The 16,395-nt window shown below is 37.3% G+C and overlaps 1 protein-coding gene across 2 annotated transcripts in view; it reads left to right on the top strand.

The window, feature by feature from the left end:
• Positions 1–16,395, top strand: part of lrp1ba (low density lipoprotein receptor-related protein 1Ba) — a 259,135-nt gene that overhangs the window by 99,009 nt on the left and 143,731 nt on the right. For both annotated transcript variants that reach the window (XM_082138205.1, XM_082138204.1), the window contains 6 exons: positions 1,319–1,444; positions 5,323–5,439; positions 7,908–7,988; positions 9,034–9,198; positions 9,315–9,497; positions 13,513–13,713. In XM_082138205.1, the coding sequence (XP_081994331.1) occupies positions 1,319–1,444; positions 5,323–5,439; positions 7,908–7,988; positions 9,034–9,198; positions 9,315–9,497; positions 13,513–13,713 (873 nt within the window). The remainder of the gene's footprint in view (positions 1–1,318; positions 1,445–5,322; positions 5,440–7,907; positions 7,989–9,033; positions 9,199–9,314; positions 9,498–13,512; positions 13,714–16,395) is intronic.

Below are 16,395 nucleotides of genomic sequence, written 5' to 3'. Positions count from 1 at the left end.
AAACTTGCAGAAATCAGAAAACTTTGAAGAAATCAGACAAATCATATAGGCTATCACAATTGTGTATTTATTTTATCTGTCAGTTCTTCTCGTCTCTTTATACCGGACTGTCTGATATCCATATTTAGATCCGCATATGTCATAAAATAAAGCAAAGCTTCCTCTATTTCTCTGACTGAAAATATAAGCTCCTCAGGTCGTATTTTTGGTGGCATATTTGTAGAAATGATCATTCTTTCTAAATGTGATGTAAACTGTCCTGTGACTACAAATAAACAGAAACAGATGAGACTGAATAAGTAGACTGTGTCCTCTTTCTGTTGTGAAATAATGGTAAAGCACTTTATTTCTGTGGTAAAACATCGATTGCTTGGGTTTGAAATATTTAAGTAAACAACAAAAATGCCAACAAATTTATCACATTCGTTTTGTGAACCAGTGATTTCTTTCTGATTAGTTTTCTGATAAAACTAAAATTTGTTGGTGAAATGATGGGTTTGTGTGCCGTTGTTTCAGAGAGGAGTGTTACGGGCAAGTTTTAGTGAAGCGCTGAGGCTATCAGACTAGCCCGGCCCGTAGCTCGTACTGGGCCGACAGTGGAAAAGCGTCTAGCAAGAGATATACAAATAAACGTTCCTCAGAAGCATGATGTATCATAAACAGAGTTCGGGGTAATGCGTTTCAAGTAACATGCCTTACGTAATCAGAATACTTTTTTAATGTAACAAGTAATGCATTACTTTCCATAAAAAGTAACCGAATAACGTAATTAGCCATTTTTTAGGGAGTAACACAATATTGTAACGCATTACTTTTAAAAAAGTAACTTTTCCAAGCGCTGATCATATTTGTTACTTTCTCATGGATAATCAAGTAAACCTAAGTTGCTTCAGTTCAGTAAGTGTTCATCTGGAAATATTACTAACAATATAAAAGTTATTCTTACATTGACTTTAAAAATCAGTAAAGATTTCACAGCAAAAAGAAACATTTTCCACAACCTGATGTGGGACTATTTTAGAATTATACTAAAATGCCTGGCTAAAAAAATTATATACCAGTATTTAGATATATAATCAGATTTAAGAACTGATATACACACCTCCAGCTACTTCGGAAAGAGAGGTCAAGTTGAGCACATTGCATTGTGGGATACAGACCACATGGTGTGCTCAGTCTGCATACTACACAATTTGACAAACGTAGCCTAGTATGTTAGTATGCAATTCAGAACATATCTAAAAACTTTTGGACACCCAGATGCTTTCAAATGAATTTGTGTTACCAATTGACAGGCCGTTTTTTTTTTTTTTTTCAGCTAATCGCAGCTGCCCAGCGGACCAATTTAAATGCTTGAACAACCGCTGTATCCCAAAGAGATGGTTGTGCGACGGCACCGACGACTGCGGCAGCAACGAGGATGAGTCCAACCGCACCTGCTCAGGTGAGTTTCACTCTGGAGCCCTGTCCTACATGAAGGGCCCCGTATACATGCCCAACCAACCGAAACAACCTCGCCAACCAGCCCCACCGCTGGGAGACACATTGATCGCTGTAGGCGCCGCACGCTCAAAGCTAGCGCCAATGGAGAATATGTTGCTTTGAGAGGAGAGGAGAAGTCTTACATGACACCCCTGTATAATTTCCCGCCGGTACAGGCACACGTGTCACATGTTCCCTCCGGTGTGCCAGCGAAATGAAACTAGGTTTGCCATCGTAATTTATCATGCACTTGGTGGGATTTACACATGACACACATCTGTTTCGGCTCAGTGAGCTTGAGTCCTCCGTGAGAGTTTCTGCATCTTGCGATGGGCCGGCGGTTGCGAATGAACGATTTGGTCAAGTTTACGCCTCCTGGAAGGGTCCGGCATCTAATTTACTTTTAGACTGAACCATATCCTGCAGTCTAAATCTCTAGAAGACATCCCCGGAACAAGCCTCCCTGGGGGTGGGGTTCCTGACATCAGGATAAATCCGTAATCCGAAACATCAATATCCCAGTAAAGATGCTGTGTTTAAGCCACATTGTGTTTTGGAGCTGTATTGCAACACCTGATAAAAGGACTGGTGACAAATTTCACACATTTCGCCAACAGGCATCGGCCAATTTAATTTAGATAGCCTAGAGACAAAGTTCTCCTTTGTGGGTAATACAATTTTCTAATCTAATCGTTAAAGGTAGAATTAGGAGAAAATCAATGACAACTGTTTGGGAGAGTAGTAAAGTGGAAGGAGAATTTGTGCCAGCTTGTAATTTACAGTCGTCTTATCTGTTGAGGGAAATTCAAGATTTTTGGCCTGAGTTCATTACTGCGGCTTTCAGACAGAAGTAAAATGTTATGATTGAAAATAACCGAATATTTTAGTTCAGGGTTTTATTGATTTAAATGAAATGAAATTATATTTTACTCATTTAATTTTGTGTTTATTTATAAACATATATAAATATATAAACACTTTGTAAAAATATGTGTAAACACACACACACAATTGTATAATTAAATCTAAACATATATACTAAACATAAATGCTATATGCTTGTATTATGCTTAATATTTCAAGGTAATACAATTAAGATCTATAAGTGTATTCTAGAATATATTATGCTTATTTTATGCTTAATATTTGGATTATTATTATTATTATTATTATGCATAATATTTCCAGGTAATGAGATTGAGATGAAGAATAGAACATTTTAATATTGTTTATTCTTTTGTGGCAAGAAAATGCCACTTTACATTCAAAACAAGATGCAAGAAATCCTTTATCTTAAGAACTGCTAATTAACATGCAACCAATTAGTTCCCAAACTTGTTGTCATGAGAGACTTAACAATAGTTTTCAAAATTCTATATAAAAATGGTACATTGTAAATGCTCTTTTTTCTTGATTATTTTCTTGATTTGAACTCCATTTTGTCTTCAAAGGCGCCTTCAGTACAAGGTTGCGTTCAAACCTGGAATTTCAAAATAGCATCTTGAGGGATCTAATTAATCGTCTGCGAAGTGAAAAAAAAAAAAAAAAAAACGTAACTCCTGCTGTAATTAAATTGCCTGGAATAGTAAGACTTGTAGGCTGAAAGCAAGAAATAATAAATAAAATAGAAAGGTTTCACACATTTTGCACCCACTGAAGACAGTCTCCTCAGTTAGATCATTAAGATCAATACTTTTTGGCAAGCTGAAGACTCCCAAGATGATGCTCAGATGAAAATGCTCTCATTAACAGGGTTCAAAACACACCTACCAAAAAAAGTGAAATTTAGCGATTAAAATTGGTAGAAATGAGACCCAAAACAAACTTCAGGCATAGCTAAACCATGACGAACTAGCTTTTCTTGCCAACTGACACATCATTCATTCATATCACCATGTGCGTGTTTCATATTTTAATTGATATATTGTTGAAATTGTTACTATTTCTACAGCAATATGCATAAAAATCAGTAAACAACCAAACTTCTGGTCTGTTCAGCTGTACTGTACGTTCCAGTTTGCTTCCCTCTTTCAAAGCTTCATAAACAAGCACAACCTGACCTTCAAAGGTTATTGAAACACCTGCAGTCCGTTTACAGCAACACCGGAAAATGCTGGAAAACCAGGGACTCTTCTATTCCTGGTTTTCAATCATTGATTCCATTTAGTCTTACATCAAACGCAAAGTAGATACTTTGGAGAGTGTTTGAGCTGCTCTTTTACATAAGACTGTCCATATCAAATCTCAGGAGACTTAACTTTATCTTTCTCCCACTATGAATATGTTTTGTCACACACCATTTTAGAGTGTTTCACTTGCATTTGGAACTAAAACTAGATGTGTGTGAAGTATAAAATGTATTTTGGAATACTGGTGCAAATAAAGTCCCAGCAGGTCCTTAAAAACTCAAAAAAAGGTTACTTTATCATTTACTGAATGAGCAGCTGCAACAGTAAATCATTGACATTTTAAAATAAGAGTCCCGGTGCAGGTTTATTTTTTATTTTTTATTTTTTTTAATCTGGTTATTATTGGTATTTTAGTTACACAATAAAATGTATCTGGCATTTAATTCAACGTAAACTATTGTATACAGTACTCTTCTGTCTGGGCTTCCCTGTCACAGGAAGGAAAGTCTAAGAACATTATTTAATATATTAGTCAATATATATAAATTTTACTGGTATCTGCACAACAATCTTTTAATTTCGGTTAAATAACTAAATATTTACATCATTATTAAATACAGTTTGAATCAGAAATATATATACAACTTTTATATTCGAATACATTTAAATATTTTGCTTGTAAATGTCTTTGTATACCTTTGTTAAGGGACAAACACATTTTTTGCGCCCCTAAAGTTTTTTAATACGTTCCTACATTTTTCGACGAAAGTGTCAAAGCCCTAGATTTCCTTCTTTCTGTGACCATAAGTGGTCCTGCCGGTGCATTAACCTTCTGCTAACTAAACTTGCTTATAGTGTCCTTTGTTAAATTTTGACCAAGGTTTGTTCAGATAATTTATGCCTCAAGGGCCACATAACTCAATCTGAGCATCCTTGATTCAAGTATTCATGCTGTCCCCACTGTTAACAGATATCCATGATGAAAAACAGTTATAATGGCCTTCAAAAAAAGCCCACGGATCAGTGATTTTTAAGTTCTTTTGTGAAGAGTTATTTAAAGCTGTTTTAAATAACTATCAAAATGCGCCCAGTGTGGTTGCAACTACACGCTTGTCAGTCCTTGACATTCACTATGTTTTTGCGTCTACTATGTGGAGTTTCAAAGTTTTCTCGCTGTTTAACGCTCTAAGAGAAAACTTCTGAGAGATCCATATTTACCAAGTCCGTGTCTTCATAACACGGCTGATTCCAGTTCATAGACGCCAGATGTTGATACGAAACACATTTTGAACACTGCACCTATTCAGGGAAGACACGAACTTTAATATTGGATGTCATGGACTTAGGGGTTTATCTCTGAAGGCGATTACTCAATATTACGGCTTAGACTGGATACAGACCTGGAAAAGGTGAAAACAAATCCAGATGGCTTTTTAAGCATGGAAGAAAAAGACACTGTCCTGGGGTCCAAAAGTTTGAGTTCTCATAGAAAACTTGGGATTTATTTTAATTCATACATCAAATATGTATTAAAAACATTGTTTTATCTTTTATTAAGTACATTTTTAATGTTTAAGTGAATTGTTCACGGCTACAAGCTTTTTATAACACCCTGATGACCTTATTTGAGTTTTGTACAAGATACAGAAGTAGGATTAAACATACATTCATTCAGGTGTGATTTAATATCCGTGTTTTATGCTTCCCACAGCCCAAACCTGCCAGCCAGGCCAGTTCCCCTGCGAGAATGGACGCTGCATCCCGGAGAACTGGCGCTGTGACCGTGATGATGACTGCGGGGATCAGTCAGATGAGTCTTCGTCATGTGGTGAGTCTTCCTCACGTGGAGCGCTTTGAAGTTCTTCCCTCTGTATATCCATATATTTTATCTTTGCCATCATAATTTTGCTGGGCTTTTTCATCATCAAGCCTCCTTATCCTTCAATTAACGGCTTTTTATCAAACCATATTACAGTATTTAATCTTATAATATGCTTTGAGCATGCTATTAATGGGTACTTGCATGGAAACATGATATATGATTCAAAAATCACATGAAGACTGAACACTTGCATTTGGTTTCTTAAGGGTTTTGAGATTCTGCCTTTTATGTTTTATGTACAGAGTTGAATTGAACATAACAATGGTTTTACTAATGTTTCACACAGAAATATGTCTTTGGTTGTTCATAAATGATGCCTACATTGTAGTTTTTCAAAACAGAAGAGGGGTTGTTTAAGGTCAGGTGCTGTTTTGAGTTGAGTTTTATCTGATGGCCCTAAGGCTTTTAACAACAGTAGACATACTATTGAGAGCCCAGACAAAACGATGTCATAGATCTGAAGCGTATGTTGTAGCATCTTCACATAAACAAAGAAAAAGGCCTGTTCTGTTTTCATATTTCCTCTGTTGTTGTCTCTTTGATATCTTTTGATGTTTTTCATGTGTGGAGGTCTCACATTCAGTTCCCACCAAACTGCTTTGATTTGTTTTAAATGTGAAGGTCATTTGATGCTATTATGATACAATCTGAAATGTTACCTTATTGGATCATTTTCTGCATTCTGAAATGAAAATTATCCAATGAGTGAGCAGAGTTATAAACTTTCTTTGTTGAGTGGCAGCCATTAGCAGTGTAGCCAAGTCTGTTTATTTCCCCCGCTGTGATTAGCTATTGGGCTGGTTTTGTTGTGCAGACTGGCAACCCTGAAATGTGTCTCAGTGTGAACATATCCAAAGGGAATCCTCAAAAATGGGCATGAGACAATGTTTTTTTCTGTATTTTTGATCAAATAATTACAGCCTAAGGGATCATAGTGTGTGTATATATATATATCAATTCACAAATTAATAAAAAAAAGATAACATCTAAAACTTTTTTATATTGAAAATAAAAAAATGACATTAGCGCATATATATATATATATATATGCGCTAATGTCATTTTTTTATTTTCAATATAAAAAAGTTTTAGATGTTATCTTTTTTTTTTATTAATTTGTTTTATTTATTCCCTTATGAACTGGTATTCAAGAATGAAGGCAATAAATTAATACTTTTTATTTATTTATAAAGAAAATGTATATATTACGGCAGGTGCAGTTGAGGTTACATCAACTAGATTTGGCCAAAATTAATAAGTGAAAACTGGCCTCGGCAAGTAAATAAATAAATAAATATAGAGAAAAACATACTGCTGTAACTGTTTGCTAAAGAAAATGTAATTGAACAACTTTCACCTCAGTGGAAAATGTCATCAGTTTTTTCTAAAATATCTACTAAGTAAGTTTTCACAGAACCCTATGTGGCAACATGTTTCTCACATTGAGCGGAACAAAATCACAATGTGTCTTTACACTTCCATTTGGTGCATTTGTCCTCAGACACCTTAAAATCTACTCATCTTAAAGATTCAAACAATATCTATCTCTATACTAGTATTTGTGTGCATTCAGTACCGATAGCTCACAAAAGGATGAGACTTTTTATATTTGTTGTGCTTAACGAAGAAAAATGTGCAGAATGATTGGCATTCTGGGATCTTCTCAACATAAATACAAAGATGAGTCGAAAGAAATTGTCATTATATAGAGGAAAGAAACAATGAATCACTTTGCATGATAATATGCTCCTTATTACCATGCCTGGAATATCTCAGCGCTCCGCGGCCCGCTGTAAACCCGTTGTGACGGCTCGAGTCATCTCCGACAGCACCGTTCAGCTCTTGTAAATGAGAGATGAGAAACACCAGCAGATCTCCACCTTCTCTTCCTCAGAGGATGAAGTGTGTGTTTGAAGCTTTCTCCTCTGTTAGTCGTCGCTTCTTATTACCGGTTAAATTTCCTCGGGTACCGTTCCAGGGGCGCTTCGGTCCTCATGCACCGCATACAGAGTAATTAAAGTTTATGCTTGGCTTCCTTAAATCAAACTCAAGCTGGCACTGGAAAGCCGACTGCACGGCGTCTGAGAAACGTCGAGTGTCGCCGCGGAGTCGCGGTACGGCTGCTCGCTCACTTCGTATTTCAAGTCCATGTCAGTTTGCCGCATATTTCCTGTCATTAACCCGGGAACGTCTTTTCTAATGCGTGTTTAATTTTGAAAGTTGGTGCGACGCCACTGTTGGTTTATTTAGAAACGTGCGTTAGCACTTCTGTCTCCTGAGATATAAGACGGGAGGTGCAAAGTTCAGCAGAAACAAACTCTGTGTTTGTTCTCTGCCATTCTTGGTGGTGAAAAGTTGTTAGTCTCTTGCTGTTCATCATTTTGATTTTGTTCTTCTTATTGTGTTCTCTTTAGATTTCCCGACTTGTGAACCGCTGACCCAGTTCGGCTGTATTAATGGGAAATGCATCAGTGTGAAATGGCATTGTGATTCTGGTGAGCTAAAGCTTGTGGAGATCTGAATGAACTTTACAGAGAGGACTCATACAATCATTTTAGATCACTCTCTCACTTCCCTATTCACTTCTTGTTTTTTTTTTTCCCCTTTTCTTCTTTTTCCTTTCTTCTTTCCTTCCTTCCATTCTTCCATTTGTCCATTTCTTATCTTTCCTTGATACCTTCCCTCTGTATATCTTCCCATTCCTTCCTTTTCTTCTCTTTCCATCCATCCATCCATCCATCCATCCATCCATCCATCCATCCATCCATCCATCCATCCATCCATCCATCCATCCATCCATCCATCCATCCATCCATCCATCATCCATGCATTCATCCATCCATCCTTTTGTCCTTCCTTGCTTCCTTCCTTATTTCCTTCATCTATCTTTGTCTAATCTTCCTTAATTCACGCCTTCCTTGCATCCTTCCTTACATTTGTTAATGCTTCTTTCCATCCATCCATCCATCCATCCATCCATCCATCCATCCATCCATCCATCCATCCATCCATCCATCCATCATCCATCCATCCGTCCATCCTTTTGTCCTTCCTTATTTCCTTCATCCATCTTTCCATCTAATCTTCTTTAATTCCTGCCTTCCTTGCATCCTTCCTTACTTTTATCATTGCTTCTTTCTATCCATCCATTCATCATCCATCCATCCACCCACCCATCCATTTGTTCTTCCTTCATTCCTTCCTTTTGTCCATTTATTCATCTGTTCTTCTTTCTTTTTTCCTTCCTTCCTTCCTTCCTTCCTTCCTTCCTTCCTTCCTTCCTTCCTTCCTTCCTTCCTTCCTTCCTTCCTTCCTTCCTTCCTTCCATCCATCCATCCTCTTCCCCATCCTTCTATCCTTCCTTCTTCACCTATTTTCATTATGTCCTTCCTTCTTTCCCTGTCTTCCTTCTTTCCCTTCCTTCATTCCTTCCTCACCTATCTTCCTTACTTCTTTCCCTATCTTCCTTTTTTCCTTATTGTCATCCTTCCTCCATTCCTTCCTTCCTTTCTCACTCTCTTCCTCTTCTTGTCTCTCTAGAGGATGACTGCGGTGATGGCAGTGATGAGGTGGGCTGCGTTCACGCCTGTTCGGTGGCTCAGTTTCAGTGCTCCAGTGGGAAATGCATCCCTGAGCACTGGATGTGTGATGGGGACAATGACTGTGGTGACCTCAGTGACGAGAATGCCACCTGCTCCAGGACAGGTGCCCGCGATCATGCAAAACACAAATACACAGTAACACTGACCTAAAACAGTATCAAAATGTGAACATTTGTTACTAAAATGAGTTCCATCAATAAGACTCTTTCCCCCCATCAGCGCTCTCCGCCATTAACGACTGCAGTGAGAAAGAGTTTCATTGCCGTGGCGATGGCACCTGTGTTCCTGAAATATGGCGTTGTGACGGAGACAAAGACTGCGAGGACGGTAGCGATGAAATCGCCTGTGAAGGAGCCAAGAGAATGTGCGACCCCAAGGCAAAGTTCACCTGCAAGGTCTCAGGTAGAAAGCAACATCTATTACATAATCACATTATCACATTACATAATCAAGTTTCATCCTTTGGAAAATTCTCAATAACGTCATCTCTGGGTAAAGAGGGCCGTAAATATGATCATTAATCGGTTGATTATGGCCTAGGGTCTCATGATGAATCAGCACTCATTCAAATTATATTGCATTACCGTTATTCTGCTGAAAATGGGACTGTGTGTGGAAAGTCACTTCCAAAAAGCCATTGATTATCGCTTTGCCTCACTCTAGACTGAATTAATAATGTTTAAGATGCATCATTTTGTTCTGATTGAGGCCGACCAGGAATATTTTATTACCCTTGAGAGTTAGGTTCAGGTCGAATTGTATTTGTGTTTGTTGGTAAATGTGTCTGTGAATTGATCTGTGATGCTGAACTTTAAAAGTTAGAGGTTGGAAAGTGGAGCGTTTGCCACTTAAAAAAAGCTGGAGGATTTATTGGAGAAACTTTTGAGGAAAAAAAATGAAGACCTACTTTAATTTGTGACAATATAATATAGGGCTGTCAATCAATAAAATGTGTAATTAAATGTATAACTTGATATGCAGTTTAATTATCTAGCATATATAAATATTTGCTAACACCCAAATGCAGATAATTAAAAGACATTGTGTTATTGTAGCCACTAAAACCTGCTGAAGAACGTCTCAGTACAGACTAAACTGGTTTTCTGGTCTTAGCTGGTCTCTCTAGCCAATCTGGTTTTAGGGAGGTGTTAGATGCTTTTCAGTATAGGTGACCAGCTAGTCACCCAACTAAACACCGCTTAACTGGTCTAGACCGACTAGAAAAGCTGAAGACCAGCATAGGCTGGTACAGATAGTGTTTGTTTTATGTCCATGTCATTTATAATAAGCCTATCATGATAGAATACCCTCCTTGTCTGTCGTAATTGCTTTGTACCAGTGTTCTTTTCTAAAATAAATTTAAGCAAGATGAGAAAATAGGGAGACTTGTTAATGTTTAATGTTTTATTATGTTGGTATTTTAAAAGACTTTCTGATATGAAGGTGTTTATGGGCGAGTTACCATTGTGGTAAAGCAGGGGTCTCCAACCTTTTTTCATTTGAGAGCTACTTTTTAAAAAGGAAAGTGGCCGAGAGCTACTCATGTAATACAATACTTAAATCTCTTAAATAATGTCTCATGACTCTTATATTAACAACTATCAAAACTGTTTTATAAATAAAAGTTTTTGTAGGCCTATGTCACCCTTAAATGTCAGAGAAAAGAACAGAATCAGAGTTTTTTTGTTTTTTTGTTTTATAGAAAATTGTACTTTGCATATAATACTGTAAAAACACAATTATAGTTGATTTTAGTTGATCATAACTAGAGATGTAATGGCATGAACATTTCATTTCATGGTTATTGTGACAAAAATGATCACGGTTATCACAGAATCCTGTTCAAAAAGTAATAACACTACACAATGACATCAATTCCAAGTTTTATGTTGAAAACCAGCAAATAACAAATACAATTAGCATCAATATGCACTTTGTTTACATAAACATTAAAATAATAACATTAAAAATGATAGCCAGATTTTATGAGTGTCTTCTTGCAACATGTTATCTACTAACATGCATCAAGTTCAAAGCAAGTTTTGACAAAAAAGGTTTTATAAAAAGATAAACCTCACATTTTTCAGCCTTTAAATAATTTTTTATAAAAAGAATGAGTCAAAAAAGATGAATTACTGACATTTACAATGCACATGATTAGCTTATCTTTTATTATTAGTAGTAAGATTTGGTCCGATTTGCCCGTGGCGTCTGTCGTTACTATGCAACCATGCACTGTGCTCTCCACAACGACAAAGAAGTTTTAGTAGCTAATGGATTTGCACCACCGAGAAACGCTTGCTGTAGCTCTGCTTCAAGATTTATTTACGGAGAAGAGAAAAAACACCCGTAGTGTTTGGGTGCACCCCCATCCTTCATGTTGACTGAGCTTTCAATGTTGTTATGGAGAGGGTGAAGCTGATTGGTTGGTTCTTGTCATATGGCCACGGTGCGTTTGTGGCATTCTGAAAAGTTGAGATTTTTTTTCATCTCGCTGCTCCTGGAAAAAAATCAGCGTTGCTTCAATTATGAGCGCGCTTGCCGCTCGCCTACAAAAGACGCGATATGGGGAACGGCCCCTTGGCGAGCTACCTCCAATCAGGCCACGAGCTACTGGTAGCTCGCGAGCGACGTGTTGGAGACCCCTGTGGTAAAGTGTTGAGCATGTGCTTCGGTGGAGGTCCTGCTAACAAGAATTTAAGTTGCTTTAAAAGCAACTCAATTGGGTGTGCTAGTGATGCAATCAGAACCATCTTTAGACTGCCAACATCTAACATCATATGTATTCAAAGAAAAGCTATATTTAGGTTGATAGTATGTTATTTTAACTCTGTGTGTCTATTAAATAAACACAAAAAAAATAACTCTTTGGCTGAACATAATTCAATCACGGACACTGGACAGTGGTTCCATATGATGGAATCATGCTATCTCAACTCAAATACTTCATGTTGGATGAACTTAAGTGAAGTGAGTTAAACCAATTACAATTAGACTCGTCCAAATCACTTGATTCAGTCTTGTCCAAATAACTTGATTCAATCATGTTGAAAAAACTTGATTAAATCGTGTCGAAATAACTTGATTCAGTCGTGTCGAAATAACTTTAATCGATCGTGCCCAAATAACTTAAGTCAATCACGTGGAACCACTGTCCATGTTTAAATCATGTTCAACCAAAGAGCCAATTTTTTTTTTAGTGCACTGGCCTATAGAAAACATCCTGCATGAACGGCTCCTTGTTCATCGTGTTGCCTGCTCTCACAATGTGCACTCTGTAGCAACTTGTTAGCATGTTTAAATTAGCATCTTAAATAATGGTTTCACGTTTGAGGTGTCTGTGTGTAATTTATGCTGTGGAATTTATGATGGATTCACGAACCTCATTTTACTCTTTAATCTGAAGCCGGTGTTCTAAAAAAACATTAGAAATTCCTGACGGAAGCTAGCGAAAATGCTAATTCATCCCCATGTTGTAGGATGACAAACTGAAAATCTAGAAGCTATAGAACGACTGTGAAAATGTTTTAGTGGCTTGGACCTCTCATAGACATGGAGGAGATTTTAATATTAGTTTTTAATCACATCTAGCCTAGTTAGAAGAGAAATTCAGGTGAAACAGAGACTTAGCCAAACAAAGTTTCTGTTAAACCTAAAGTAAAGGGAATTACAATCTGATTAAGCGAAGGCTTGGTGAAGGTCTAATGAATGTGAACACACTATTTGGTCTGGGAGGATACAGAAAAGTAATTTATGTACTCATCACCCTGTTTCACCTTCTTAAAGAACTTGTCTGGAAAGATAATGAGGGAATCGCTAATGACTTGTCTCACATGCTCAAAAAGTAAATCGAAACACCTTAGGTTACTCAGTACACCATTAAGAAGAACTGATAAGGATTCTGTATGAAAATTCATTGCTCACATTAAATTGGGAGAAAAAGGTATTTAAATAGCCTATATAAAAATAGTAGCTCTCATTCTAGTGTAAACAGTGAATTGTATACCATTTAATTTAAACTTTTAAACTGTCAGTTTCCCAAACACTTTCACTAAAAGTAACTCTTTGTTTTCATTTTTTTCTCACACACTTCCAGAAAGCACTTGACTGTATTTTTCTGCCGTAAATAATCCTTGGTTTTCTTTTTCAACATAAATAAATATATAATAAATAAATAAAACAATGATTATGTACCTCATTATCGCTAATGATATGGCAAACAGCAAGGTCCAAAAAGCACTCAGAAACTGTGTGTAGCCCTATGGGAAATTATATGCTTGATATGCTAGAGAAAAAGTGTTTTGGTTAAAGAAAAAGTGTGCAGAAAGCAGATAGCTTTGTAGAGCAACTGCACAGAGAGTTAATGATGTTATAAAAAATTCTGCTTTGTAACGCATTTGTTTTCTCTGCACCGTAGGGAAATGCGTTAGTAAGGACTGGGTGTGCGACGGAGACATCGACTGCGAGGACCAATCGGACGAGGAGGGCTGTGAAGTGTCCATCTGTAAGCCACCGAAGTTTCCCTGTGGCAATGACACGTCAGTGTGCCTCCCGCCCGAGCGAATCTGTAACGGTTGGAGAGACTGTGCGGATCACTCCGACGAGGGACCATACTGTGGTGAGTCATGGGATTACAATTTTTTTTTTTGTTTTTTTTTTAATGACCAGCCTCTGACACTGTTGACACTGATGACGGTAATATAATGATTTCACAACTCTGCTATCAACCAATCAGATTTTGAGGTTAGGTTTAGGGTTAGACATGATTAGGGATTGAACAGCATTGTTTTAAACCAGTGATTTTCTTTTGGTTTGTAAAAAAAAAAAAAAATTTTTTTTTAATTAAGATTGATAAAAAAAAAAAAAAAGATATATATATTTTGTGATAAATTTCATTTATATAAAGTAAAAATTCACAATTGTGAAATTTAAGTTGATTTTGATTTGTTTTGATTTTGATTTCAAATTTAAATGAATGAATGAATGAATGAGGCATTTATATAGCGCTTTCATATGTACTACTGTACACCCAAAGCGCTTTACAATCATATCAGGGGATCTCTCCTCAACCACCACCAGTGTGTAGCATCCACTTGGATGATGCGACGGCAGCCACAGTACAACGGCGCCAGTGCGCTCACCACACACCAGCTATAGGTGGAGAGAGGAGAGAGAGTGATAGAGCCAAATCAATGGAAGGGGATTATTAGGAGGCCATGATTGTTAAGGGCCAATGGGTGGAATGTGGCCAGGACACCGGGGTTACACCCCTACTCTTTACGAGAAGTGCCATGGGATTTTTAATGACCACAGAGAGTCAGGACCTCGGTTTTACGTCTCATCCGAAGGACGGTGCTCTTTGACAGTATAGAGTCCCCGTCACTACACTGGGGCGTTAGGACCCACACAGACCACAGGGTGAGCACCCCCTACTGGCCTCACTAACACCTCTTCCAGCAGCAACCTGGTTTTTCCCAGGAGGTCTCCCATCCAGGTACTAACCAGGCTCAGCCCTGCTTAGCTTCAGTGGGCAACCAGTCTTGGGATACAGGGTGACATGGCTGCTGGCTATAAATGATTTTAAATAAGAAATAGTTGTAGTTGTGAAATATAATATCATGTGATTATAAAGTAAAATTTTCAGGAAAGAAAGTCACAAATGTGAAATGAAAATTCACAATTTGGCTTCCATAAACATCTAAACATACATTAAAGGGACCGTATGTTAGATTGTGGCCAAAACTGGTACTGCAAGCACTTTCAAATTACTGTAGAGCGGTGTATCCCCTCCCCCTCTCCCCTGACTCGAGGTTGCCAGATAGGCTGGCATTTTTTATCCGACACGTTTGTAGCTGCAGCTGTGGTAACTAGAGCAGAGCTGGCAACCCGGAAGCCGAAACACTACTGACTTCGTGATTGGTAGATAGGTGGAGGGTGGCGCTTCAGAACACAAACACAACATGACAACATCAACATCAGTTGAGGGCTGCAACTTCACTTTTAAATGACAATATCCTGGCCGGACTACTGTTGTCAGTGATATAAGTATTTTAAATGAACATGATTTATTAATGTCTAGTGACATATCAGGGCCATTTTATGATTAATTGAAATACATTTCTTACATACGGTTCCTTTAAACATAAAAATGCATTTGCTTTATGATAAGTCTTGTTGCAATAAATATAAATATCTGATGTTTATTTTTCTAAACTGCAATATGCAATTTTTGTCTCGTTTTAAACAACCCTCAATAAATATTGTTTTAAGGGAATGATAACTATTCATTCTGTTACTATGCAAGATAATACTATATATTATTATGTAATTAATTATGTAGTAATGCATTTTATTATTATTATTATTATTATACAGTTTCTTATCTTGCATACTTTTCCTTCTCTCTCGTTTTGATAGATGTTTAGATATTATTACTGGAAAACGGGCCAAAAATACTCAAACTTTTATTTATTTCTCCATAGAAGGGGTGTCATTTCCATTTAATTTCAACCTATTTCTTCCAAAACACAAATTTACACTTTATAAACACCTCAATGAATATTTTACTTATAGACTCCTCAATACTTTATTTAAATCTTGCCTCTGTCATTGTTTAATGTGCTATAAATGGATTTGTTCCTTTTTTTGTGACAAGTGTACCATATGTGTGTGGACGTGAGCCCGAATGCTGTGTGTGGCTCTTGGGGAATTGGTGGATTTTAGTGAGAGTGTATTAAGGTTCATTTAGGAAAGCTTCAGAGAGAGATCTCTTCCCTCAGGTGAGATGAGGTAGTGCTGGAATATAGCTTAGGGCCAATTACATCTATCTGCTCCTCCATATACACACACACACACACACACAAACACACAAAATCACACACACACTGATTAATGCTGGAGTGCACACTGCAAACTGGCCTCTGAGGACATGTGAGAGAAGAGAAACAGACTCCGTATGTTCCTCAGTAATGACTGAGGAATCTAAAATACATAATATTATCCACCATCTAGCATGTGAATCACCTTATGTTTGTGCAAAGTATGAATCAAGTGTGAGGAATGACATGAGCGCAACAAATTCAATATATATCTCATACTCCCCACACATGACATTTAGCTGAAATATCATCCAGAGAGGCCAGAGAAGATATTGGACTGAATTTATTTCCTCCTTTCAACCGAAATAATTAGGTTTTGTTCAGAAAATTCGACTTTTAGGCGTATCCGACTCAAAACGGTTTAATTGTTTGTAGCACTTAACCACATAGAATCTGATTTTAGCAAACCTCACCTAAACCGA

This window comes from Leuciscus leuciscus (assembly GCF_965113295.1).
Source record: "Leuciscus leuciscus genome assembly, chromosome: 15".
Taxonomy (NCBI): Eukaryota; Metazoa; Chordata; class Actinopteri; order Cypriniformes; family Leuciscidae; genus Leuciscus; species Leuciscus leuciscus.
The sequence above is the reverse complement of the archived record's forward strand: the minus strand, read 5'-3'. Positions and strand labels throughout refer to the sequence as shown.